The sequence below is a fragment of the Stenella coeruleoalba genome (assembly GCF_951394435.1).
Source record: "Stenella coeruleoalba genome assembly, chromosome: 4".
Taxonomy (NCBI): Eukaryota; Metazoa; Chordata; class Mammalia; order Artiodactyla; family Delphinidae; genus Stenella; species Stenella coeruleoalba.
Window position 1 is genome coordinate 3649463 of NC_137149.1, and position 14589 is coordinate 3664051.

General features: G+C 62.0%; 1 protein-coding gene across 1 annotated transcript in view; it reads right to left on the reverse strand.

Moving 5' to 3' along the window:
* Positions 1-289: 289 nt before the first annotated feature.
* Positions 290-14589, reverse strand: part of SORCS2 (sortilin related VPS10 domain containing receptor 2) — a gene marked incomplete at its 5' end in the record, with an annotated part of 475854 nt that continues 461554 nt past the window's right edge. Inside the window, 9 exons of the mRNA XM_079921045.1 lie at positions 290-778; positions 2540-2685; positions 5274-5373; positions 5862-5961; positions 8898-9023; positions 10009-10121; positions 11417-11540; positions 12690-12823; positions 13615-13801. Coding sequence (XP_079777171.1) covers positions 714-778; positions 2540-2685; positions 5274-5373; positions 5862-5961; positions 8898-9023; positions 10009-10121; positions 11417-11540; positions 12690-12823; positions 13615-13801 — 1095 coding nt within the window. The 3' untranslated portion in view covers positions 290-713. The remainder of the gene's footprint in view (positions 779-2539; positions 2686-5273; positions 5374-5861; positions 5962-8897; positions 9024-10008; positions 10122-11416; positions 11541-12689; positions 12824-13614; positions 13802-14589) is intronic.

Here is a 14589-nt window from a genome sequence, read left to right on the forward strand (position 1 = left end):
GCTACTGCCTGGCAATAAAAATAGGAAGTTGAACACCCCCCTCCCCCCACCAAACGCAATCAGCTACCTAGAGAGGTATTTACATTATCTGCAGTTTAAAAAGAGGAAGGACAGCGGCAGGTGTGGAAGGCGGTGCTGGGGGGCCTACCACTGGCTTTCTGGATTCCGGCGGGGCGGTGGACACCCCTGCAGAGGGACGGCCCTGCGGTGGGAGCTGCCTTCCTGGAGGTTATGAGGAAGGAAGCAGGGCCCCGCTGTCCCTCTGCTGGGACGGGAGCCCACGGCACAGGTGATGGGGCGGGTCTGCGGTGCTGAGAGCCCGGCCTCTCCCAGCCTCTGGGGGACCAGCCTCGGCCACGAGAAGTCAGGCCCAGCTGCGGTGACCAGCCGTGGGCAGCCAGGGCGGCCGTGTGAGGTCCAGAGAAGCGCCCAGAGTCTGGGAGGGCGGGCGGCGCAGCGGGCAGCATGTGGGCCTGGTGTCCGGGGAGGCAGGAGCTGGCGGGTTTCCTGGGCGGCCGTGGGCTGGGCGGGCTTGAGCTGGACAGAGGTGCATCTGTCGTCTTGCGTGGACACAGCTGGAGAAGGAGGCTTTTCCGAGGTCTCTGAGGGGACGCCGGTCCCAGCCCCGTGCCGGTGGCACGTGTGGTCCTGTGCCCTCCACGGGGGATGAAGCGGCGGAGAGGATAGAGCTCTGGGCGCGGCCTCCAGCGGCATCAGCCCACCAGGTAGCTGTGCATCTCTCGGGAGTTGACGCTCAGGACCACGCCGGAGTGATTCCCTGGAGGCACAGAGATGCCGGGTGTGAGCACACGCCCGGCCGAGGGGCAGAGAGAGGACGGAGGGCCGTGCGGGACACGGTGTGGCCTCAACCGGTGTGCGGGGCGTCCCGCGCTTGCTGCAGCCCTGCGGGTCGTGCCTGGGCGCGGGCGCGGAGGGGTGGGCGTCCCTAGGTTTCCTGGGAGGAGGGGTGACGGAGGGTGGGCTCTCCTGGTGCCGGCACAAGCAGTGGACCCAGGGGGCCTCCGGGAGTGAGGCCATGCCGGCCAGCAGCCACCATACTCACTGCCCTGCAGTGGCCGGCCTGGCGTCGGCGGCAGGGGGAGGTAGGAGGGGCTCTGTGCTCCCCGGGCAGGGGCACTGCAGGGCGGCGAGGCAAGGCCCCAGGAGGCAGCGGAGGGAGAAGGGCACAGTGACGGTCAGAAGGGCAGGGGTCTGCCGGGGTCCTGGGCGGGGCTGTGTTCTGAGCCTGGGGGCCGTAGGCGTGGCCGGTGGAAGGAGCCGGCATGGGCTGCCCAGAGCCCCCCAGACGCCCGGGCACGTGGGGAGGAAGCGGCCCAGAGCTTGCAGTGGGGCCACGGGGGGGCATGGGGTGGTGAGCCCCGCGTGCCGGGGGAGACCTCATGAAGGCGTGTCACCTCACGGCCTGGGTTTTGTCATCTGTAACTTGGGGACGATAATATGGCCTCCCCTAAAGGATGGTGGGGGGTCCGGAAGGGACCGCCCCTGAGGATTTGGGCAGGGCCTGGCACGCACTAAGTGCTCCATTGAAAGAATCCCTTATTATTACACTATCATTGCTCTTCGGGGCTTGATGGCAAAGAGCTGCGGAAGCAGGAGGGCCGCTCTCTCATCTCCCTGGGACGCCCACCCCTCTGTCCACGCTTGGGAAGCCCGGGTCCACCGGGAGCCTCTGCCACCACCTTTCACGTGGGGTGCGACACCGCCTGATGAAGATGGCCGCGTGGGGCCCCGACGCTCTCCAGCCGCTGCTGGCCTGGGCTGGGGGGTCTTGGGGCGCACGGGGGAGCTGGCCCCGAGCCTGGGCTGCAGCGTGGGGGAGGGGCACAGAATCGGCTGCGCGTCTTCTCGGCTAAGTGACTTGGGAGACCGAGTGGCTACTGTGAACCTCAGCTGTCCCATCTGTCAAATGGACGCACGGCCAGGGCCTGCCTCCCAGGCTGGCTGCGAGACTGTGCCGGGAAGCAGTGGGCCTGCTGAGGAGTAAGCGCCCGGGAAATCGGGGCTGTAGTCACCGTCCCGGAGGCTGAGGACCACAGCCCTGAGAGAAACCCGGCGGGGCCGGCGGCTGTGGGAGACGACGGTGGGGCTGCGAGGTCAGGGAGCTGTGGAGGACAGGAGTGGTCAGCTCCCGACCACTCCAGGGAGAAAAGAGGGACGTGGGCTTTGGGGTCCGGCAGGCCCGCGTCTGGGTCCCAGGCCGGCCGCTTGTCTGCTGTGCTGCCTGGGTGAGCAACGTCACCTCTCTGAGCCTCACCTCCAATCATTTAAAAGGTGAGGACAGCCATTCCACCTCCCACAGCTCCAGGGACACAGTGGGTACGGGGTGGGGAGGGATAAAGGGGCGGTGACAACACAACCCACGACGGGGACACGTTTCTGGAGCGTCCTCCTGGCTGCAACCTAGGGGTGGGGCGGTCGCCGTGTAGGGGGTGCAGAGAGCGGCTGTTACGGGTCGGGAGAGCCAGCGGGGGCGGGCAGGTGGCGAGGGAAGGGGAGGAGCTTTCGGGGCGGGCAGTACCTAGAGTCTGTGAGTGGAGCTCGTCATCTATGAACTCCTCGGCCTGGATGGCGCTCTGCACGTCCTGGCTGTGGCTTACGGGGCTCGTCATTTCCTGTTCCTTCTCATTGTGCATCTGGGCGTACACGGTCCTGCCGGGGCGTTTCCTGCGGGACGGAGGTGGGGACTCAGGGCTCTGCCCAGGATGCCTGTCCCCAGAAGCCCCCAGCAGAGCCCTGGGCCATCCCTCTGTGTGGTGCTGACATCGCTCCTGGGCCTGCCTCCTGCCCTGTCTCTGCTCCAAGCCACCTCCTCCAGGAAGCCCTCCGTCCCGTGAGCTCCGGCAGCCCTGGGTTTCCCTCTGCCCCCGCACACGGGGTGCTCGCTGTCCATCCGTCTCCCCTCGGCATGCTGCAGGGAGAGGCTGTTTTATTTTCTTTCAGGTCCCCGTCACCTTGCACCTCAGGGCTCTGGTTGGATTGGCATGCGTTCCCACACGGCACGTGATGTTGACTGGCTCTGAGAGGCGCTTGCTGAGCCCTGCCCGGGGTTCTGGGGCTGGCTGCACCGTCCTCAGGTTCCCATACCCTCCAGGGCAGAGGGAGAGGAGAGCAAGGGCACAGCCCCCTCTGCCTCAGCTGGGACTGGGCTCGGGGCCCCTGGACCACGCTCCTTCATGTTCAACACCCCAGTTAGTTGGAGCAAAACCCCAAAAGAGCCCATGGTCCCAATTTACAGAAGAGGGAACTAGACTCAGCGGGAGAGTGGGCTTCCTCAGAGCCACTCACCAACACTGGCAGTTCTCTGGAAATATTGAGATGGCAGGATGCACATTCAGGGCCCAGGGTGGGTTGGGCCATGTGGCCAGACCCAGTGGACTGCAGCACTCGATGGCTGTGAGCCTCTGAGACTTAGGGGCTGTTTGTTACGCAGCCAGGCCCAGCCCACGCTGACTGCTGCGTCAGTCAGGAGAGCCCAGCTCCCTGAGCTCCACAGAGCTTAAAGCCTCTGGACAAATGGGGCATTTCTCTCTGCAGCTGCAAGGTCCTCCCCTTGCTCCTCCCTCCCCATCCTCTGGGGACAAGGTAGTAGGTTCCTTCTGGACCATTTACACTGTGTGTGATAAATCTGGAGCAATTTGTGGAAACTGCAATCTGGCCTTCAGGGGGTCTGAAGAAGGCAATCGAAAGAGAACGGAATTCTGCCCCTTTCACTCCTGACCTGCCAGGCCTGCCTTCCGCCCACCCCCAGGCAATCCTGCTGCCCTGCAATTCTCAAGTGCCCTGAGAGAAGCCCAAATGGGTGCACGCAACCTGTGGTCCAAGGGGAAAGAGAAAGGGGTGGGGGCAGGTCCCGACTCCAGCCATTGCCTCCAACTCGGCTCTGACTTGGGAGGCAGCGTCTGAATCGTTTTCTCGTTCAGCCTCTCAGGACTCACACCCCATGGCCTGCCTCAGCCAGGCCTGAGCTGGGCGGTTTTCACAAGGTCCCAATTAAACATGGCGTTATGGCAACAAGGGAGACGGGCACAGGAGGTCTGCAGGAGCTGGGGGCCTGCGTCTGCTCCTGCCCACCCCCCTCCCCTCCCCATCTGCCCCTCCCTGCCCCCTGCCCCTCTTCCCCACCTTCTCCCCCTTTTCTTCTTCCCTTGTCCTATCCTCCTCCTGCTTAGTCTCCTTTTACAGATGAGGAAACTGAGGCTCAGGGAGGGGAAGAGACTGGCCAGGACCACAGAGCTGGTCAGCAGCAGGGCAGGATGGTGGCCCAGTCTTCGAGGCTGACTCAGCCGTGCTGCCGTCTGGGCTGTCCTGCAGGTTGGGGGGCTGCCACCCAGTGTGAACGGTGCTGGAGGACAGAGACCCAGAAGTGTCCAGGGCTCGGGGGAGGAAGGATCCTTGGCCTCAGAGGAGCGAGGGGAGGGTCAGCTCCGTCTCTGGACTGTTCCCAAGGGCGACCCCAACCAGGGAGACCCCAAGGCCACTGGAGCCAGACCAGCAAGACAGGGAGAAACAACAGGCTCAGACCTGGCAGCTGCGTGTTGCAGGAAATGAGTCTGGTGACACTTTCTGGTCGTTTTGCTCATTCCCGGGCCCTCGAGGGGGCCCATGAGTAATCCCAGCACCGAGGGTTATTAAGCCCATTTCACAGCTGAGGACTCAGGTCAGAGGGGGAGAGAGGCACCACACCCCCTCCCAATGACCGCACGGTGCGCTTGCCACCACCCAGCCTCGGCTCAAGCCCCCGCCCGCTCCCACCCTGGGCGTCAGCCGCCCCCCGCTCCGGCCCTGGGTGTCGCGTGCAGCCGCTCCATCTGGAGGCTGGAGCCGCCTCCCAGTGGAGTGCCTGGCACATGACAGCTCCGGATCATGCTTGCGGAGGGAAGGGGTGGATGGGTGCTGGGGGAAGCGTGGGGACTGGGCACAGCCTGGGGTCAGAGCCCCACTCCTCAGCTGTGTGGCCCTGGGAAGATCACTTAACCTCTCTGAGCCCGGGTTTCCTCATCTGTAAAATGGGTGGGTGGAGCAGAGAGGAGGATGGGGGTGGAAGAGGCTCCTTGGGCTGTGAGCGGTCGGCTGTCTCCCTCTGGGATCAAGGTGACTCAGATCCAGGCTGTGGGTCCAGACAAGGCCCCTCCCCACCCCAGGGCCCGTCCCAGGCACAGCCACAACCCTCCAAGGCCCTGCTGGGAAGCTGCGCCCCCCCACCAGGCCCCGCCCTCACGCCCAGTTAGCCCAGGGAGGCCGGGTGACCTTGCCTTTTGAACTTGTAGAGGATGAAGGCTCCCACCGCGAACAGCCCTATGAGGACGACTGCCACCGCCCAGTAGCCGCCACCTCCTCCCAGGCTTGGAGAATCTGTGAGCAAAGCAGCCTGTGAGCGGTCCGCGTGGGCACCGGCCGGCCTCCTGGCACCCAGGACCCCCCCTGAGTAAATCCCGGCCCCGGTCCTTCCTCCTGGAAAGTGGACAGAACTCCTCCGTCCGCACTGATGCTGGCGTGGACGCGTGGCTGCACAGAGCAGGACGCAGCTCCTCAGCTCCTGCGGAGATCGTTGCCCGAAGTGGGGAGGACAGGCCACGGTGGGGGGCGGGGACAGAGCCACCTGAGACTCTAAGGGACATAAGTTAAAGCAAGAGCTCCGTGCTGTGTCCGCGGGGAGCACCGCGGGCCCTTGGCGTGACGGGGTTTTCACCGGAGGCAGCCACCCGTCCAGGAGGAGCGTGTGTGCGGGCGGCAGAGGGGGTCCCTCTGCCCCCAGCGTCCACAGTAATGGGTGTCGTCTGAGGGGCCTGGACACACGCCCACCCCACCCTACAGAGGTGAGCTCCGGCCAGGCCTCTCACCTGTGTCCACGTCCCTCATGGCCACCAGCACCCGGACGCCACCGCGCAGGAGGAAGCTGATCTTCTGTGCGTTCAGCACCTCCTGGATGGCCACGAGCCTCTGCAATAAGACAGCGGGGAGTGAGGGGGCCCTCGGGGACCCAGCAGAGGAAGCGGGAGAGCCGGGCAGATGTCCGCCCGGACCCTCCAGAGCCATGGGGCTGGGGGAGGGCCACTCAGCCTCTCCAGGCCTCAGTCGCCTCCTCTGTAAAACGGGAATACTAGCCACCAATGAACTCTCACCAAGAACCTACAGTGGGACACAAGGTGACCCAAATGTGGCCCTGCCCTCACAGAGCTCTAGTTTTAGTCAGGACCATGGAGTGTGGTAAAGTTGGGGAGACCCAGGGATGCTCCAGGAGGCCCCCAACCCCAGAAGTAATCAGGGGAGGCTTCTTGGACGTGCAAGACCAGGAAGAAGACAAGACAGGGACAGGAGAGGTGACCCAGGCAGGCGAGTGAGCCCACACCTGAGGCAGAGAAACCCCAGGAGGTGATGTTGCTGGATCATGGTGGGGGGGAGGAGGCAGCTGGCCTCTGGGGCGCCCAGCTGGTTTGGCAGTTCAGGAGTGGGGAGTTTTCCTGGTGTTCAGAAGGGAACCACTCAGCCCACGTGGGTGTCAGGTGTCACCCTCTGCACAGGTGGGTGCAGATGTGTTGGGGGAGGGGTCCCTCTCAGGGATGGGGTCCCCGTGGCTCTGCTCCCTGGGCCTTGGGGGGATATACCCTGGGGACTCTGCTGGCTGCTTCCCTGAGCGGCGTTTCAGCACCCGGGACTCCACGAGGCCCGTTCCCTGCTCACGGAACGAGGGTCCTGAGTCGGGAACTGTGTAAACGACAGGCCAACAGCCCCAGACCTGAAGGGTCCGGGAAGACACCTGGTTCTGCCCCTTGACCTCATGGCCTGGAGGGGTCGCTGCACCTTTCCGTTCTCAGGTCAACGTGAGGAATCGTAGGAGCCTGGGGGTGGCGCCCTGGGCCCCATGCTCCGCACGCAGAAAGGCAAGGCTGCTGTCCGTGGCCGTGGCGCGCGGCTAAGTTTGCTCGCTGACTTCGGGCACGTGGCAGACTCTGAGCGCTCAGGACGATGGGGGTGGGGTTCCCCGGTCTCTCACCTCCTTCCCTTCCAGCCCTCACTCGGAAGCGCCCCGGGTGGGTGCAGCCCCCGAGCCCCGTGCTGGCACCCGGGACCCCCGCAACCTTCCCCTCTGCCCTCAGCTCCTCCTCTGAGAAGTGGGTCGATGCCTCTCAACCCGCCACTGACCCACCTCCAGAGACACCGCATCAGCGGGGGCTGGGGGCTTGGCCGGGAGCCCCCAGGTGCGGACGCGGACGCCCTTTGGGATGGGCTGTGGGTCAGGCTGGCACAGGCACAGGTCCACCAGGAGGCCGCCCGGGAGTGGCTCGAGCAGTTTGGCAGCCAGAGTGACGGTGGGGCTCCACGCCCGCGCTGTGCTTCCTGGCGGGGCCCTCACTGAGCCTCACTTCCCTCGTCTGTGAAATGGGACGCTGCCACCCGCCCACAGGGGTCCTGCTGGTCTTGCTCTCTCCGTGCCTCCGTGCAGGTCGCTCTTCCCAGACCATCTGCGGGAGCACCTGTCTTCTCGATTAGCTCAGAGCTCGGCTGCGGTTCTGACTCATCTTTTCTTGAGATGCCATTTCCTTTCTTCAAGTGTACCATTCAGTGTTGTTTTAGCATATTCACAGTCACGCCCACCACCACTATCTAATTCCAGAACATCTTCTTCCTCCCAAAGGAAACGCCTAAAACCGTGAGCAGTCACTGCCCAGCCCCCCGCCCCCGCCCCCGCCCCCACCCCCAGCCCCCCGCCCCCGCCCCCAGCCCCCAGCCCCCAGCCCCCCGCCCCCGCCCCCGCCCCCACCCCCAGCCCCCAGCCCCCGCCCCCAGCCCCCCGCCCCCCGCCCCCAGCAACGCTCTGTCTCTGTGGATTCACCTATCCTGGACATTTCGTATAAGTGGAATCACACAGTCTGTGGCCTTCCGTGACCATCTTCTTTCACTTTACATCATGTCTCCAGTGTTCATCCAAGTTGCAGCCTGGATCAGAATCTCACCCCTTTTGATGGCTGGATAATATTCCACTGTGTGGATGGCCCACCTTCTGCTCATCCACTCCTCTGCGGGTGGACATTTGGGTTGTTTCCACTTCGGGGCTGTGAACATCCAGGCACACACGTGTGTGTGTGGACATACATTTTCAGTTCTCTGTGGCACACGCCCGGGGGTGGGGCCGCTGCCTCGTTCGGTAACTCCGTGTTTAACTGTTTAAAGAACCACCAGACTGTTTCCGCGGTGGCTGCACCATTTTCCACTCCCCCCCGCAGTGAATGAGGGGTCAGTTTCTCTGTCTCCTCGTCCACACTCATTGCTGTCTGCTTGGTACGGAATTACAGCCCCCCTAGACGGCGTGAAGTTCTTCTCATTCATCTTTTTCCTTTTTTGATGCGGACCATTTTTAAAGTCTTTATTGAATTTGTTACAATGTTGCTTCTGTTTTATGTTTTGGCTTTTTGGCCGTGAGGCATGTGGGATCTTAACACCCCGACCAGAAATCAAACCCCCAACCCCTGCATTGGAAGGTGAAGTCTTAACCGCTGGACCATGAGGGAAGTCCCCCCCCGATTCATCTTTTGACTCCCCGTCCTAGTTGGATGCTCTGAAACTGTTGCCCAGGATCCCCTGGCCGGTGCTCACCCCTCGCAGTGAGGCTGGGGCGGTGTGACCAGCTCTAGCCAATGAAATGGGAGTGAAAGTGGAGCGTCCCCCTGAGGGGTGGTCCTGCCCAATGCCCTGGTCCCCCCCACGCCCCCTCCAGTGTGACCTTGGGGTAGCCACAAGGGGGAGGAGGGACAGTGATTGGTGAGAGATAAGCCTTTACGCGATGACGGGAGGCTGAGGTCCCCGTGCTTGCCGGGAATCACCACCAAACCGTCGGCGGCGTGGGGAGGACCCGGCCCAGTGGCCGCAGGAGATACCTTGTCACTTGTGAGGCTCCTCTTCCTCGTGGGCCTGGCAGGGGGCAGAAGCACGTGCAGGTCAGCCAAGGTGGGCAGCCCCGGCTTTACAACGGTCACCAGCAGCTCCTCGGGGATGCTGGTCTCCTGCGGGGACACAGACGGCCACTCTGATCCACCGGCCTCCTCTGTCCCCTGCCACACTCCAGGGGCCCAGGAATACCCTCCCTCCCTGAGTGGCCTGAGTCTTGGCCATTCCTGACCCCTGTACACCTGGAGTCATGGCCCCAGCAAATGACAGCACTGCCCTCTACCTACTGCAGCCCAGCGCTCCTGGTCCCTCAGCCTGTGGCCACCACCCCGGCCTCCGCTCAGCCAGGCCTGCCCCCTTCAGCTCATTCCTCCCACCATGCCCAGGTGAGCAGGCCCCTCCCTGGCTACTGTCCTTCCAAGTGTCAGGGCTCCTGGCCATGCAACTCCCTCAACCCACAAAGCTCTGTCTCCTGAAAGTCCCACTCCATGCATGTTCATCTGGCAAACTCCTATTCATCCTTCAACACCCAGGACAATATTACCCAAATTATTAATGGGCCAAAGGGAGGCATGGCCAGGGTGGGCCTCAGTCTGTGACAGGCTTGGCTGGCTCTAGAGGGCTGGGTTTTCTCCCACTGGGGGCCCAAGGGCCTCGAGTGCCCTACGCCCACCCTGATGCACTGCCTTTGCTTTCTGCGACCTCCCTGAGGGCAGCCGTCACACTGACTCATCTCTCTGTCTCCAGTGTCCAGCCCAGAAGAGAAACGTGGTGAGTAAATGAAAATCCCTTTAAAGAGATTCTGTTGTAGGACAGCAGCTGTGTCTTGTGCAAACAGCTGGTGCTCACTAGATGTGCATGGAAGATGCAGTCCTGTCCCTCCTCTGCAAGGTGACAGTCTGGCTGCATGTCCCCCAGGGCCAGGTAAGAGGACCCTACATGGCTTCCAAGCACCACTGTCAGCCGATGTGAAGGACAGAGCATCAGGACTGCAGGGCAGCCCGCCTGCCCTCTCCTGGGGGCTCCACAGCCCCCGCTTCTCTGGGGCACCCACAACCCAGAGGTGGGCAGGTGGTTTTGCCAGTGGTGGGCTGGGGGCACCTTGGAGAGGAGCCGGGACACCACGAGGCCAATGTCCTCCCTCCACTCGGGGGTGTTGGGGTTGTGAGCGTCCAGGTCCTTGGAAAACTGCAGAGGCATGACCTGAAATTGATCTGGAAAGAGGCAGAGATGGGAGAGTGGGTCAGTCCTGGGCGCCCGGCCCCGCTTCCTCTGAGGACGGTGGCCACACCCCCTGGATGGTCCAGGGCTGGCCCTGGGTGTGGATCCTGCAGCCCACTTTCAGAAAACAAGGTTCTTCCCAGTGTATGTGCCAGCAGCTGTCCCGGGCGGGGCCCACTACACCGGCTGCCATTTAATAATAAAACAACAACAACAAAGGTGACAATGACGAGGACAGCAGTGCTGCCCTGGAGGGAGGGCCAAGCCTGCTGTGTGATTTGCCCCATCAACTCACAAGGACATACACACCCTACGGACGTTGACTTCTCGTCCCCCAGGGATCCATGGACTTTGACTGGGCTGGTTCCCCCACCAGAATAAGAGTTCCTGGAGAGCAGAGCCCCCACCTTCTCTGTCTCTCACATTTCCCAGGGTCTGCAACTCAGAAACCTATTCTAGAGCCACAAGCAGCAGGTGGTAAAAAAAAAAAAGACTCGGCACCAGGAGTCTCAGAGTGGACTGCAATCTCTCCGCTTACCTCCCGAGCCTTGGTTTCTTGATTTGTAAAATGGGAGGAGGTTTTGCAGGGGTGAGGAGAGCTCAAGGGACGAGTGCCTTGTGAAGTGTGAGCATGCAGTGCAGGTGGAGATGACTTTCAAGGCTCTGGGCTCAGGGCCTGCTGCCCACATGCTCGTGAATGAAGGAATGGCTGAGGGCAGTTCCCTAAATATTTAACTGATGGCTGCTGTCCACAGGACAGGCTGTTCTTAAAGCAAAAGGAGGGTTTATCAGTGTGGTGATGAGGGCAACATGGTGCCGGGGGGGGGGGGTCTCTTCCATTCTTAGGACTAATTTTCTATCGTAAATGTCTCCTGGGGGGCTCAGAGCCCCCAGTGAGCCAATAAATGGGACACAGATTCAGAGCAGGACTCTCAACAAAAGTGATACAATCACATGATGATCCTCAGATAACGGGGGTGCTGAGGACAGGCACCCGGTGGGCAGGCAGACCCGGAGCCCGATCCCAGCTCTGTTGCTGCTGGGTGACCGTGTCAAGCCCCTCAGCCGCGTCCTCATTTGTGCCACGTGGAGCCTGTGAATGCCATGGACGTAGGAGTTGTCGGTATTTATTTTACAGATGGGGAAACGGAGGCCCCTCTGCCCCGCTGAGCCCTGCCTGGGATGACCAGGACATCGGTGGCATGTCCACCGCCTGCCCCCGACCCTGAGCTCCTGAAAAGGAGGAGCTGTGCTGTCTGTCCCGGGGGGCGGGAGGGGGGGAACTCACCCAGCACGCGGACCACCTTGGAGTCCTGCAGCACGGAGGTCCCACAGGCAGCCTGCACCGTCACGCGCACGTCCCCTATGTCCCCAAACCGCGTTGTCACAGAGTTCTCCAGGGACAGCAGGGGCTGCGGGCACGAGCGGGGGTCAGGGCTGGGCCGCAGAGCTGGCCCCGGTGTGCGGCCAGGGCTGCACTGAGAGCCCCCGGGGGGTAAGGAGAGGGCCCCCCAGAGACGCCCGGTCCTGAGCTCCCCAGCACAGGCACCGTCTCCCAGTGCCCCTTCCCTCCAGAGGCTCTGAGCCCCCCTCCGTGGATGGTGTCGAAGGCGCATGGTGGCTGCTAGGCAGGGCCTCCACCCTGATCCCTTTCACCTTCTCACCCCCTCCACGCTCAGCTGGGCTATGGGACCTTCATCCTTGGACCCCAGCGGCCAGCTCAGCACGCACCCTGTGGGGTGGGCACACACATCCGACTGGGCCTCACTATTGCCTCGGACCTTGTAGACGGGGAGGCAGAGGCTTGGGGAGGTGTAGCAACCGGCCCCAAGAGCTCGGCTGCAGGGGGCTGAGTCGCCATTCGAGCCCGGAGCCCGAGCCCCTTCCTTGACCCTCCCCATGCCAGGGAAACAGTCTGGAGCCCAGGGCCCCGCCTGGTTGGGACCTCAGCCGTTGTTTGGGGCTCTCTGCTTGGCGGTGAAGGGCTGCCGTTTGCTGAATAAATGAAGGATCCCCCTTTGGGTCTCGAGGCCCCCCCCGGCCTAAGGGTGGGCAGCTTCACCTGCAGAGGCCCTCAGGCTCTCCTACCAGGCATCTGCCCTTGGCTCCCCACTGCCCACAGGATACAACCCACAGCCCTGGATGAGGCTTCTGAGGTTGGGTCCAGCCCCAGGGACCCCCTCCTCCATGAAGGCTTCCCTGACTACTCCCATGCTATAACTAGAAATGGCCTGATCTCTTCTGGAACTTTCAGACGCATCACCTGTCTCCTTCCTGTGACACCTGTCACACACTAACTTAGGTCACCTACTATGTTCCCACATCTTTCCCTAGGAAAAGGCAGGGTCTGACCCGATTCATCCCCTGTCCACCACACTCAGACATGGCCGGACCCCGAACAGATGCTCAGGGTGAAGGAAGAGTCGGTGTGTGCTTTCCTCACCTCCATGGTGTCACACACTGTGTCCTGCCCAGTATGGAGGGTGGGGCCTGCCCCACTCTCCATCCCAGATGGGAGCCTGTGGGAAGGAGGGGCTGCCAGGGGCCTGGGGCCAGCATACCTGCAGGCTGTGACCAATCCACCAGTAGAAGACGGTGAGGTTGGGGTTCAAGGGCAGCAGCACAGCTGTGAGGGTCACCTCCTGGTTGATGCCAATGATAGGAACCACTTCGAGGTAGAGTGCCTGCAGGGGGGCTGCAGGGGCCAGAAAAAGGTTAGAGGTTAGAGGGCATCAGGGCACTGGCCATGGCACAGGCTGCTATCAGTCACCGTCACAATCAACCTCATCACCACCATCACCACCACCATCACCATCACCACCACCATCACCACCATCACCACCATCACCATCATCACCATCACCACCACCATCACCTCTATCATCACCACCATCACCATCATTACCATCATCTCTATCATCATCACCATCACCATCACCACCACCATCACCACCACCATCACCATCACCATCACCATCATCACCACCACCACCATCACCACCACCACCATCACCACCACCACCACCGCCATCACCACCACCATCACCACCGCCATCACCACCACCATCACCACCATCACCACCACCATCACCACCATCACCACCGCCATCACCACCACCATCACCACCATCACCACCATCACCACCACCATCATCACCATCACCACCACCATCACCACCGCCATCACCACCATCACCACCACCATCACCACCATCACCACCACCATCACCGCCATCACCACCACCATCACCACCACCATCACCACCATCACCACCATCACCACCACCATCACCATCACCATCACCACCACTACCATCATAATCACCATCACCATCACCACTATCCCCACTGCTGCACAGACCACCATGGGTGTGGACTCGAGCCCAGCCTGCCTGCCTCCCTGCCCTTGGGCTCCCCGTGCTTCCCCAAGAACCTGGTCTCTGTCACAGGGAGAGACACTTGGCCTCAAAGGGACGATGGACTTACAGTTGACCTGGACAAACAGCACGGCTTCGTCATGTCCTGCCATGTTCTCCGCCCTGACGGACACGCGGTAGACACCAGGGTTCTCATAGCGGTGCCGGATGGGCTCCCCGGTCAACGTGAGGTTCACGTACATGGCCTTGAAGCCGTCCCCCAGGTCCACCTGGTACTTGGTGGTCAGGACATCGCCCTGCAGGAAGCACCACAGGGCCACTTAGGAGTGGGTGCAAAGCTGGGGGCCAGCGATGAGGCATTCACTCATTCATTCAATCGTTCTTTCCCTCACTCCTTTCCTCAAAGTGAGTGGCCTGGGGACCCCAGGGAACCGGATCTGTTCTGCCCTTGGGGCTCCCAGCCCGGAGGGCTGGGCTGAGAGCTGTAGGAGGTGGGTGGAAGGAGGGGCCAGGGCCAGGTTTGCATTAGAAAGATCACGCAGCTGCAGAGAGGGAGAGGGGTCAGGGCTCATGGGCGAGGGCAGGGAGGCAGTGCAGGGGCGGGGATAGGGGCCAGGGAGGCCCACCGAGGCCTCAGCCAGGAGCCGGGAGGGCGGGAAGGGGCCTAGCACACTGCTGGACAGTTTCAGTAACATGTCTAGGAAGATATGTGTGTGTAGGAAGACCCTTAGTCTCCCAGGAAGTTAAGAAAACATTACTTTTCCCTCTCTGATGCTGCGATTCCTGCATTTTTCTTTTCTCTCACTCTATGCGGTGCCAGGAGTGATGCTCGTATGCACGGGCTCTGTGCAGGAAGGGGCTCCCACCCACTGCTGCCTCTTCCAGGCGTTTCCCCACCCACACAAGCTGTCCAATCAGCCATATACCCCCCACCACAAGCCTTATCCTTCCAATAACCGTATTTTCCTCATAGAGGCGTGGGGAGGAAATTGAGTGAAGGGAACAATAACTTTTTCAACTTTCTGGCAAGAAGTTCTCATATTCAGTCTCATGTTCTCCCTCCCTCCCCCCACCCCGCATCGTC